Source organism: Chelmon rostratus, chromosome 2 (assembly GCF_017976325.1).
Source record: "Chelmon rostratus isolate fCheRos1 chromosome 2, fCheRos1.pri, whole genome shotgun sequence".
In the NCBI taxonomy this organism is placed as follows: domain Eukaryota; kingdom Metazoa; phylum Chordata; class Actinopteri; order Chaetodontiformes; family Chaetodontidae; genus Chelmon; species Chelmon rostratus.
This window is the reverse complement of record NC_055659.1, coordinates 18,512,028-18,524,314: the sequence shown is the minus strand read 5'-3', so window position 1 is coordinate 18,524,314 and position 12,287 is coordinate 18,512,028. Positions and strand designations below refer to the sequence as shown.

Here is a 12,287-nt window from a genome sequence, read left to right as displayed (position 1 = left end):
CTCGTGTGTCGGCCTCCCCCCTTCTCCCGTTCACTCAGAGGTTGTTGTCAGATCAACACATCCCTGTTTAGACAACAGGGGCTCCTCTGAAAGCGGACACCTTCCTTATCAGCTCAGCTGTGATGCCTGAGAGTGTTGAAGCACGGCAGCGACACCGAGGAAATAATATCTGACGAGAATTAATGGAAAATTTGGCCACACGGCCTCAGGAGCAGCAGCAGCTCCTAACACAAGCTCTGACCCAATACCACACCACATACTAAGTGTTTACACATGTACACCATGCTTTTTCTTATGTTGTCAGTGTACAAGAAATGAACACAGTTTTACTTTAACAGGAAGTGATGTAATACATCAAACATCAGTCAAACTGCGACTTTGGTGTGTCAGTGCCATTTAAATTGAACATTTCCTCTGTGCACGGTAGGAGAGCAGTGTCCATCAACAGCACACTCAAAAATCTGTGTTTTTTAGTCAGCCTTGACTTTGTTGCATCCTCTCTAAACTTGTTGTTATTTGTTTCTTTCTTTCCATGTGTGTGTGTTTGCAATGATTTACAATGAAAGTGAAAGCGAGCGCGTCTGTCTGTTTGGCGTCTGTAGCACTGATGTGTTCGGGGTGAGGATGCTGATCTGTCATTCTGTATGCGTGAGAATGGAAACAGCGATTGGCACCTCGTGTCACCGAGCTGCTGTAGGTTTAATGCAGAGCACGAGCACACGAGCGGAGTCAGCGTGGAGGCTGTTTTCCACTGATAAGGAAGGTGTTTTTTCAGTCCTCTTGGAGTGGCTGTGTGGTCGACACATTGTGACATATGGCCTGTAGGGCCCGCGGCCAGGTTCAACCTGCCAACATCGCACATCTCATTGAACTAGACTTTGGCTGGAGGGGCTCCACAGAGCCTCGCGCTGGAGAGGGGTGGATGCTGAGGACTGTGGTGTCATTGCAGAGAGTTTAATATTGACTAAACTGTGCCTACAATATTTTTTCCATTTAGTTTTGCTTTTGAGCCAGACCAGAAAGTTGGGAAAAAGCCTGACACGTATAATTGTAAAAACACAATAAAATTCAAAAGGCAGCAAAAGCGCAACTATGACTCACATTTCTTTCACCCAGAGTCCCCCAAAAGATTAATTTGGATGACGAATTCAGTTTTTACACAACGTCTCGCCTCGCGAAATGCTCAGCAGCGTGCTGAGGAATGTGCGCGCACATGTGAATATGTGTGTGTGGGCCTCTGCATGGGGCCACAGGTCAGCTGGACCGTGTGTGAGGGTTTTCAGTGTGACTCTGAGTGCGACAACATGCACAGAAACAATGTGAGGAGGGGGGGGGGCGAGTGGAACAAATGTCACTCGCCATTAAAGTACACATTAAACAACTTTGTTAAGCTGATTGCAAAGGGCAAAGTCACTGAAACTCAAATTCTGATTATGTTTCAATGTTTTTCAGTATAAAACACATGCATCAAGCTTAAAATTACTGTGCTGTGTTGTAATTCATGAGCAAACAGTGGGGGAGAGGTTGGACCTAAAATATGCTGAGTTAGTAATTACCACAACAGCAGGGAGGAGATGGGGGAGATCTGAGTGACAATCCCTTTCATCAGCTGTTCTAAGTTCAATACCAGCCTCCCCCCTTCCCCCGGCATCCCCCCCTCAGCTCAGCCCTCACTAATAACCCTCTTCCCCCCTCTGTCCTCTCCTGCCTTCCTGCCCTGGCGGGAGGAGGAGTCCTTCCTGTCATTGGCAGCGCCTTTTAAAGGAAAGGCTGTGAACGCCAGGCTACTGTCCAGGAGATGGCTCCATAAAAACAGCAGCAACAAACGCTTAAAGAGGAGGCAGACACACATGTGCACACACGCAAACAAACACACAAGCAAACGGCGCACAATGGCACACACACACACACACACACATTTGCACACTTACAAAAACACAAATCCTGGATGCATGGTCAAACCTGCCAACTCTGACACAGTTGTGAAGCCTGACTGCAGAAAGCTGGGCCAAAAAGAGCATAAAATAAATCTTCAGGAAGTCACATTTCACACTCAGCTGAGCTTGACAATACGTCGTTCACGGCGAGATTTAAGACAAAACCTGGAAAACAACATTCATGTAATATTTCGGGGCCTTTGCTTCATGGTCACGGAGTTCAGCTTTGTCTGCAGGGTGCGAGGCGGGGGGTGCGTTTACGGGACAGGTTGTTAAATCTGGGTTTGTCCCTCCCATTCATCATCACGCATACAATACACCCTTTCTTTTTTATAACACCGCAGAGTCAGCTCCCACCTCCATACTGGGCACTGTGAATGCAACACTGCGAGGCAACATGGCTTTTCACACAGCAGCAGCGTCTGCTACTAAGCTCAGTGTAAACCATCAGGCAAAAAAAGCATTTCGGTATGAAAATAATACTGTTGTTAATCTCGTACATCAGTGAAATGAATGGTTGAAGCTTGTCAATCATTGTACGGTGATGAACCAGCTATGCTTTTGTGCCTGGTTTCACTTTAAGTTTACAAGCTTTTTGCATTTTTGCAGCTTAGCGTTTGGCTCGCTGGAGGATATCTGACAAATAGTTCAGCAGACATATAAGACGGCCTTTTTAATTCAGGCCAAGCTCGGCCAAAGTTAATTGGATGTGGTGGAGACATGGCTGGAAGCTGCGACGCCACAATCGCAAGCTGGAACACAAACTCACTGAAGATGTTGATTTCGAGCAGTTTGACTCAGGAGCCAATCAGCAGCCTGGGATCGTCTCCGCTCCTGAAGCTTTTATAAGACTGCTGCAACTGCAAAAATATAAAGTTCTGAACACTGTGATCTGCTCATCTACCGCTCATCACCTGCTGTGTTGACCATGAGTGTGTTCCTGACAGATGAGCCTGCAGGAGTTCAGAGTCAAAGCTAAACTGGAACCTGATTATTGTGAATAACCAGATTAGAGTAATAATTTGATTACAGCGTTTGTGTGATTCACAGTAGCCGACTTATCTGACGTGACACAACTTGTTTGATAAACTTGTTTATGACCAGAGAGAGATGTGTGTGTGTGTGTGTGGCTTTCTGCAGGAAACGTCTCACTGATGCCACAAAAAACAAAGAAAACAGTGAAACTGTGTTTTTTCAGAGCGTGCGTTTTGTCCCAACTTGTTTGAAATACGTTGCTGCCTTCAAATTCAGAATAAGCAAATATTGTTCTCTGTAAATTTTACTTTTCTGGAATCAGGGTTTTACCTATTTGAATTTAATGGAGTTATTTCATGCATGACAACCTGTTTCAGAGTTTTGCTGTAGTGGCACTATTGTCTCTTTTCGAAATTTACCACAACTGAGTCAAAGTCTATGTGAAAGAAATGTGTGTAACGAAAATATTCAGAAACCGGTGACTCCCTTCCAACTGTTAACTGTGAAAAATGAAAAGTTACAGGTTTGAGCTCCATTGTTGTCATTCTGACGGCGCAATCAACAGAACTAAAGGAGCATCTCAAATATTTAACAACTCCAAAACCAACACTAGCAACAATTGTTCAATTCAAAGTTTTACTCAACGCATGATAACATATAACATATATACTAATTTGCATGTCTCATTATGGCTTTTACAATTGCTTTAATCGTTGCACTGTTAGGGAAGTAGTACATGTAAAGCTATTTCTGGACAGCTACATAACGTCTGCCATCACAGCCTGACAGAACTTGTATTTCCAGGTTCACAAAGGTTGTTCAGGCGCCACAGTGAAACTTCTTTCCCACCGAGGCCGAGACAGCGACGGCATTTAGGAAGGACAGCCCACATGCATCACAAGTCCAACGGTATAGGCCAGTATTTCATGACCCAGTGACACAGATTACCTCGTTTTATCAAAGGACTGTTGATACTGGTGCAGGAGCAGCCCAAACGATTAGAAAGAATAAATAATTACATGCAACACTTCTAGTCCAAGAAATACAACATGCAGACACCCCTTAAAAATCTTTTATCTCACAATTGAGGCACAAATCGCCTGTTTTTATTGGCTACTGGCAGCAACAGCATCCCCATGTATCATAGTTATCGCTCTTAGCTGTTCTCTTATGTGATGATAGGAGTTCAACTTGCTTTGAAGGCGCCATTTAAAGAGAAGAGGGTGCCAGAGAAAAAGGAGATTATCACTGAATGAAGAGGAGAGCATTTCCCCTCAAGGCCTGAAACATTACAATACAAAGAGGTGGGGGTGGTGGTGGGGGGGGGGGGCTAATCCCAAATCCAACTTCATTCCTCCACTCCTCTTTCAGGCCTGATGCCCCATACACACCGCCTAATCTCTTAATTGACCCTTTGTAATTGTAATTGAATCATTAAAAGTTCTTGGTTACTTAACACAAGGCGTGTAAGATGAGCTGTGTGTGAGCAAAGAGCGCAAACACACACACACACACACACTGAAGCACACTACTGGAAGGAAAGATCAAGTGTAGAGAGGGGGGCTTCAAAAGAGGAGAAAAACAAATGTCACATAGAGGAGAAACACCCCCCCCCCTGCGCAGGAGGCAGTGACAGAGACGGCGGACAGACTCTGGCATGTCCCCGCCGCCTTTAATGCCTCCTGACGTTGAAACAAAGGGAGGCAGAGAGGTGCTGAACTGCCTCACATAAAGAAAAAACACAGGGAAAGATGACCCCTGCTTTACGCACGCATGCACACGCACGCACACGCGCGCGCACACACACACACACACAGAGGAGAGAAAGCTCGTGTCAAGAAGACCGGGAGACCAAAATGCTCTGAGGAATTTCGAGCCGCGGTGTCCAACAGTTCATGTTCACTGAAAGCAAACTTTCAGTCACTTTCCAATGACGGCTGGTGATCATCTTTGCAGATGTTCATGGCTTTGCGTACACACACAATGGACTTTGTTTAACAATGAAAAAAGTCCAAATGTTCGACAACAAGCAAAGTTATCAACGTCAAAGCGTCAGTGGAATATTTTTTTTTTTTCACAAGTGGGGAAATTAAAGAAAGGTGGTGAACTTTTACAAACTCAAGAGGTTGATCACATTACTGTCTGTTTTTACAGTCTCTGAGTCTGACAGACATTATTCAAAATGTGAAATATGGAATGAATGAGTTATTCAATCTCCATTGAAAATAAACATTTAAAATTAATAGACTAACAACAATTGTGGAGCAGAGTCAGTAAAATGTCAAAAATAGTGAAAAATGCCTGTTGCAATTTTCCAGCGCCAAAAAATGTTACGAACTGTTTGTGATATTAAACAGAGAAAAAAAAGCAAATTCAGAGAATTTAGTGTGTCTGAAAAATGACTTGTCGATTGACTGATCAATAAGTGGTTTCCGGTCCAGTTATAAGCAGAGGGATCAGCGTCTGGCTGAGTTAAATATTATGCTGACGTGAGGGTCAGTCAGTGAACATCTTCTCAGTCCCCTCACTCAGTGCACAAAATAATATGCACACATGTGCTGTCTTGGCTGATTCTGGACCTGCGGCCTTCACCACTAAAGACACAGACACTAAGCTGCTGGCGTTTATACGAAGAAAAGATGATTAAAGAACATTTGCGGACATTCGTCTGTCAGGCTGGCATCTGGCGGAGCTCCTTAGCGAGTTGAAACAGGCCCTGCTGTGGTGTTTGTCATCCCGGCTGCTCATCCATCATCATTAGTGAGCGCCGAGGACCCGACAGTGCTTGATGACCTGGTATCTAAATAATGACTGAAGATAAATAGGCTCAAGGTGCTCAGTGGGGACATCCCACCCTGACGGGATGCATTCTGAAAAAAACAAAGCTCTCAGCTCGGTGACACATGCGAATAGACTTCAGCAGGTCCGTTTCTATAGATAGATAGAGTCAATGTTTGATTTTCCAAGCCGCAAAGCCAAGAGTAATCAGAGAGTCTGAGTCTGAAAGTGGACTCCATGACAGTAACAAAAAGTCTGCTCATTATTATGCCAGATAGGACATATTTATCTCATTTTTCCATGCAGTGCTGGTCAGCATGCCTGTTCCTGTGTGGTGGGGAGGTTTGTTTTTAACACTATACCTCATGTAATCTGTGCATCGTCTACTCGGATCTGTCAGAAGAGTTAAAAAACAGGGAGTGCGAATGTGTCAATGATCGTAGTCGCTTGTCATACACTGCTAAAATTAATCAGAGTAACCTCCTCCTGTTGCACCAGCGTGACGCAAAACTATGTCCAGATTGCCCACAGGGTGAAATGACTCTCAGTCCATTCATACCTTCATTTATCTTTATCTGTTTTGAACCAGCTGTGGCTCTGCGGCCAGATCACCGCTGTGAGATTTCAAGGGCCGCTCGCCTTCAATCTGTCAGTGCTGTTTCTGTTTGGACGTCGGCGGTTGTTGCTTTCTGGACACGTCGCCCGGGTCAGCTCCAAGGATTGTTTAAAAGAGCTGTCAGTCATGTGAAGTCATTCATAAAGAAAACAAACACGATGATGTATAAATATGCGCTCCCCAGCTCACTCACTCACCCTCACAAAGCACGCTAAGCACATAAACAAACAAGCTGCGGGGTGAGAATGGGCACAGAGAATCGAAAGGAATCTGACTCTTCCTGTGGAGAGAGCTCTATGATAACAAAACCAGGACTCTGATAAGAACACACACACACACACACACAGCTGCTCTCTTTCAGTCTGATGGACAGGACGGAGTACTCACACTGAATGCTGCTAGCGCCGGCCCAGGCGAAGGGGTCCAGGCCGGAGAAGTAAGGGGTGGCCTTGGCGAGCATGCAGGAGCCCTGTCCGGACACATCAAAGAGGGGCCGCGGGGCCAGCCCCAGAGCCTCCATGCAGTCAAACATGCTCCTCTCAAATCACAGCAAATACAGCCGGCAGCCCCTCTGCTTTTGTTCTGCGAGAAAGTGTCTGTAAAAACTGGGACAAAAGCTTCCTGTGACTGAAACTCAATGCCCTGCTTGGTCCAGGTGTTCCCCGTCTGTCTGTCTGTCTGTCTGTCTGTCTCTTGCTGCTCTCCCTGACCGCCTGTCCTGTCTCTCCCAGACTAACTTCTCTGGATGGCCAAAATCCCTTCTTTCTCTCCTTATTGCTGCTCTGCAACCCAGACTACTTCCACCCTCTCTGTTGCCAGATCACTCGCTCGCCTGCCTGCTGTAACTGATCTCAGCTCCCCTCTCGCCGGCTCTCTGGGCCTCTCACACTCCACCACAGACACAGCCAACTATCTGCATGCTCTCTCAAGCACAGAGAAAGGAGGTGGGGTCGAGGAAGAGGAGGAGGGAGGGACGCAGCGCCCGAGGGGGTGTGTACCCGCGCTCCGATTGGCCGTGCACCAAACTTTCTCTCCCTCCCTCTTTTCGCCTTCAAGTTTTCCAACATGCCTCTTCATATTTCATATCCAGCAAATGAAAACAAACACTCCTCGCCTCCCCCTCCTCCTCCCTCCACTCTATCGTCTTTCTTTTTTCTGCATTAATTCCTTTTTTGTTTCGCCACAGCGGGGAGCGTTGCCTCTCAGCCACCTCAGTCTGTTCAGAGCAGGAACGAAAGGTGCAGAGAGAGAGAGAGGAAATTTATTGACTGTGCCATTAGCTAATTTCCCCAGCTTCACTGTAAATGGATGCTCTCCTGTGGGGTCTGTGCAGCGACAATGTCAGGATTATATGTCTGTCTGAGCTCTGATGTGGCAACAGGAACACACCTGCTCATACACACACAGTCAGTTCCTAGCCAAAAAATTATTATTCCCAAAAGCATATGTAAAAATACAGTAAAATAGTGATTAGTAAGTACAAAAAAGAGCTATCAAATAAACCAAAAGGAGACAGCAGTGCCTTGTTTTAGGGGTTCATTATTCCCTGATAATTTTTTGAAGACTCCTGTAGAAAAACTATGTTATTTGGTTCAATTTATATGGAAAAGAGATTAATTAATTACATTTTAGTTGTGTTGACTTTATAAGCAGCTGTCGATTTACAGAGGAATTCCCTTAAAATAACTTCCCACTTTAAACCAAATAAATATTAATTCGTCATTCGTTTGTCAGACTGTTTTAACTCCAGCAGCATCATTTAATGGAGCACTGTGCTGATGTTGTTTCACATCACAGCATCACTCCATCATTTCTGTCATCACATGCTTATATCATTACATCTGTGCAGGCGTATCCTGTGGAAGATCACTTTTTGTTTTCTCACTGTGTTATATATATTTCTCCTGTGCAATAGTACAAAGACAGTGTATTTTATTATTCATATCTCACTCATGTGCGATTCAAATCCACAGTGAAACTTCTTCACAAGGCAATATTTTTATACCCTTCCGTGTATAATGCACATGGCCTCTATAGTTGATTTAATTTTGTATCTTTTTTATTGTCTATTTTTTCTCTTTCTGCCTCTCCTTGTTATTCTTGCTGTCTGTAACAAGTACATTTCCCCGGCGTGGGATCAATAAAGTGTTATCTTATCTTCTCTCTTATCTTATTTATTATTGGAAACTTTGAGCTTTATGTAAGTTGAATTGCATGCTTACATAGACAAATTTCAAATTTCTGTGTGTGTGTGTGTGTGTGTGTGTGTGTGTGCATGACCTGCTGTGCACCGGCACTTGACTGGAATTAATTCATTGCATGTACATATATATGTATGTGTCCAGTTGAACACTGTCTGTATGTTAGTGGCACCAAGTTACGTAGTTCTTTGCAGGAAACTTGGACGTGGTAGGGAATTGGCAGACCCACGAAAGACTGTTGCAGAGAAGAGAAGGAAAGGGTGCTGAACATGGATGAAATACAAGACAAGCACTTTATTCAAAGACATATGCTGAAGAACAAAAAGGGTCTGCAGCAAGGTGGCCTCCTGCTGAACCTATTAGACTTTTTTCGCAGTTTGGGATGAAATTTATGACCTATTCGAGTTGAATCTTAAGCTGGAAGTCTGATCTGTTTCAGTCCACACATCATTCTTTTTCTTTCTTAGCATCCAGCTCCAACGCCTCTATTTTCTGGAGTTCTATTTTTGAGCCTCTTAAAGCTCCTCTTTCTCTCTTTCCATTTGGTTTTGGCATGTGCGGATATCTAATTCAATTCCCTCAATTCAGTTCAAATGGATTCGGTTATCTCCCCTCCTGGAGCTTATTGGATACTTCAGTCACACTGAAGTGTGACTCCGCTGCAGGCGAACCACGCTGGCCCGGGGTCTGGATAGTTTGTGTACGAGACAGCCTCACCCTCCTCCCTCTCCTCCTCCCTTTCCTTCCCTCGTTCAAGAGGGATGAACTCTGGAAGAAACCCCCACTGGGGCTCTAACACCCCCCTTCACACACACAGAAACTGTCCTGCCTGTGGCTTCGTATGTTTCAAACTGCCCTTGTGTGTTCCACTTCTCGATTTTCCTTTGTTTTTGTTTGTTTGTTTGTTTATATATTTCTCCCTGAATCCATCGCTTTATGTTTTTGTTTTCGTGATTATTTGGAATATCATAGGCTGCTCCACTCTGCTGCGCTCTTTTAGTCTCTGCTCTTTAGTTTTCCCCTCCTCTTCTTGGTCTCAGTGAGTGGACTTTTTACCTGTCTTTCACAGCCCAGAGCCACACACACACACACACACACACACACACACACACACACGCACACACACACACACACTACAATGACACACTGCAGGGAGCAGAGCTGCACAGTATCAGCCTGCTGAGCCCTCTCCACACCTTGAGACAATTACCCTCCCCGCCTCGCAGCACCCTGCCCCCTGTTGCTGCTTTGAGGAAAAGAGACACACAAACGCAGGGAGAATGTGAAGAAGAAGAAGAAGAAGAAGAAAAAGTTGTCTCACTTTTAACAAAACATAAACTCACCCCCACTATTCTAGCTGCAGCCCCCCCGCCCGCCTCACACACACACATGCAATTTGCAAGAGAAGCGAGTCACATTACAGCTATTCACAATCAGCTTCTTGGGCTATTCATCCAGTCGTCATGTCGGACACAATCACACAGAGCTGAACAATGGCCTCTCTCTCTCTGCCTCTCCGTCTCCACCAGCAGCTCCTCAAGCTCGGCCGCAGATATTTGCACAAAGTCTCGCTGCGGTCATCAGCAAGCGCACAAATATAGTCACAAATGTGAGGCAAGGAGCGCGAGACTGCTGGTTTGTGATATTCATGGGTGGTGGAATGTGGCAGTGGCAGTGGAGATGTGTGTTTCTGTGCATGTGTGTGCATGCGTGTGTGTGTGTGTGTGTTCGGACGCATGGACAATTATGTGTGTGTGTGCTTAAACAGAGTGCCTGTGATGAAAGACACGAAGAAAAACACACACAAGCCTCACTCTGTGCCTTTAGGTTCAGGTTACTAATATCACACCACACACACACTCAAAACATTACAAAGAACAAGATGTGACTAGTACAGAAATTACGAAAGGACATTGTGTTCATTGTGGAAAAATACACTTCTTCTCCTTGTGATCACTACACTGAGATTTCCTCCTCGTCGTGACAAAAACATCAGTCTGATGCAGACGGAATTTTGATCCTCGTGTCACGAAAAAAGACAAACTACCTTGTTCCAAAAAACTTTTGAGAAATATTGACATGTTCCAGAGAAAATCCAGAGATGGTATCATGTATTTACACCAGTTCCAGGAAGCTCTGGGCAGAAAAGCTGGAGGCTGAAAAAGCGTTCCTCGTGAGTTCTTACTAATTCCCAGTTCCCACTGCTATTAGAAAAAGAAGAGAGAGCTCACTGTATGATTGAATGCAATGCAGGGAGCTTTTGATGTGGATATCCGCTAATTTCAAGTCCAGGGATGTTTTGAGTTTCATCTCATTAGGGAACAAAGTCCAGTCTTCCACTCACACTGATTAGGACCTGGTTTGAATTAATTTGCAAATCCCACTTAAACCTCTACTGTAATTCCATATAATTTCGTTCACTTTGCACTAATGAGAGAGAGATAAGTCACTTCTTGCAGCTTCACTTGAGAATGGGCTCATTATTTGTGTGGTTTTTCTTCCTTGTTGAAAGGAATCAGGGCTGAAAACACTTGTCGGCTAACCGTCACAACAAACTATCAGTTTACACGAGGAATGTGTGCAGAGTTCAGAAAAGTGTTTTTTAAAGTCTAGCTGATAAAAGTGCAAACTCCTTTCCCACATTATGATGCGACAAGCATGACGAACAAAGTACCAGACAGGAAGTGAAAGGCTGTAAATGCCTCCTATTTATATAAGTAAGCTTAAACTAACAGTGACTTCTCACCTTATTGTAGTGATGTAGAAATGTACTCAGGGTGTGCACTCTGTGTGTGTGTGTGTGTGTGTGTGTGCGTGTGTGTGTGTGTGCGTGTGTGTGTGTGCGCGCGTGTGTGTGTGTTGGGATGACCCCGACTATAAGATGCATATTAAACGCACAGTGTGCAATTTCTGCCGCTGGGAGTCTCTCAATCAAAGCAATGTAAAGAAGCGATGTAGTCTGATGATGTGGTGAAGTAGCATGGGATCATGGGAGTTGCTGTTTTTAGTGTTAAATGACCACCATTGCCAATGAAAGTTTTATTCATTTGGTCACGTTCCTTCCTCACTCTCTAAACTAGGGTCAGGTGTTTCCTGTGTCTCATCTGGAGCTGATCAACTGAACCGCACCTTTACCTTGAACACAATTACAGACTTTCTGGGTTTGAACATTGTTGAAAGCGGGATAATATAAACACACAACTAAACAAAGTATATAACATAGCTTTTTTTGACATTTTAATGTGGAAATATTCCAAATTCTACCTTTAAGCATCCATACATCCAACCAGCTTGCCTGTTGCTGCACATCAGATCATTTTAATACAGCGTCATGCAGTTTTAAGAGCGCACGCACATCATTCCCTGTCAGAAGATTCAGCCCGTCCTCGGTCACATAGTCCCGCAAACTGCAGCAGTGTGAGTTCAAGTTGAGACACCTCTTGGTCAAGTCAATGGCACCCCCCGGCAGGTGAGAATCTCCCTGTTGTGTGTCTGGAAAACAGATCCAGCAGTGGCCCAACGTAGAGGGAACAACTCAACCCAGCGTGAGCCATAATCTCCTAAGCAGAGTCTAATAGGAGATGTTACAGCTGAATTCCTAAGAAAGGGTCCCACAGTACCCACGGCCCAGGTAGTCTGACGTATCTGACAGCGCTAGAGATAGTGTTTAATGTCCTGACTAATTTTCGGCCAGCATGCCAGTGACTGCAGTCTCTTGCATGTTTAGTATCTGCCCTGGTGACCTGCAAGTGGGTGATCATGGTTATCTGGAGAAGTATT

At 44.7% G+C, this 12,287-nt stretch overlaps 1 protein-coding gene across 2 annotated transcripts in view; it reads right to left on the bottom strand.

Annotated features, from left to right (window-relative positions):
• LOC121614144 (retinoic acid receptor gamma-A-like) overlaps nucleotides 1-12,287 on the bottom strand; it is a 35,797-nt gene that overhangs the window by 9,497 nt on the left and 14,013 nt on the right. The window contains exon 1 of one of the 2 annotated variants that reach the window (XM_041947947.1): nucleotides 6,694-7,192. The exons of the other annotated variant lie outside the window; for it this stretch is intronic. Within the exon in view, the coding sequence (XP_041803881.1) occupies nucleotides 6,694-6,838 (145 nt within the window). The 5' untranslated portion in view covers nucleotides 6,839-7,192. Of the gene's footprint in view, nucleotides 1-6,693; nucleotides 7,193-12,287 lie in introns of those variants that run through there. 2 annotated transcript variants of the gene reach the window in all.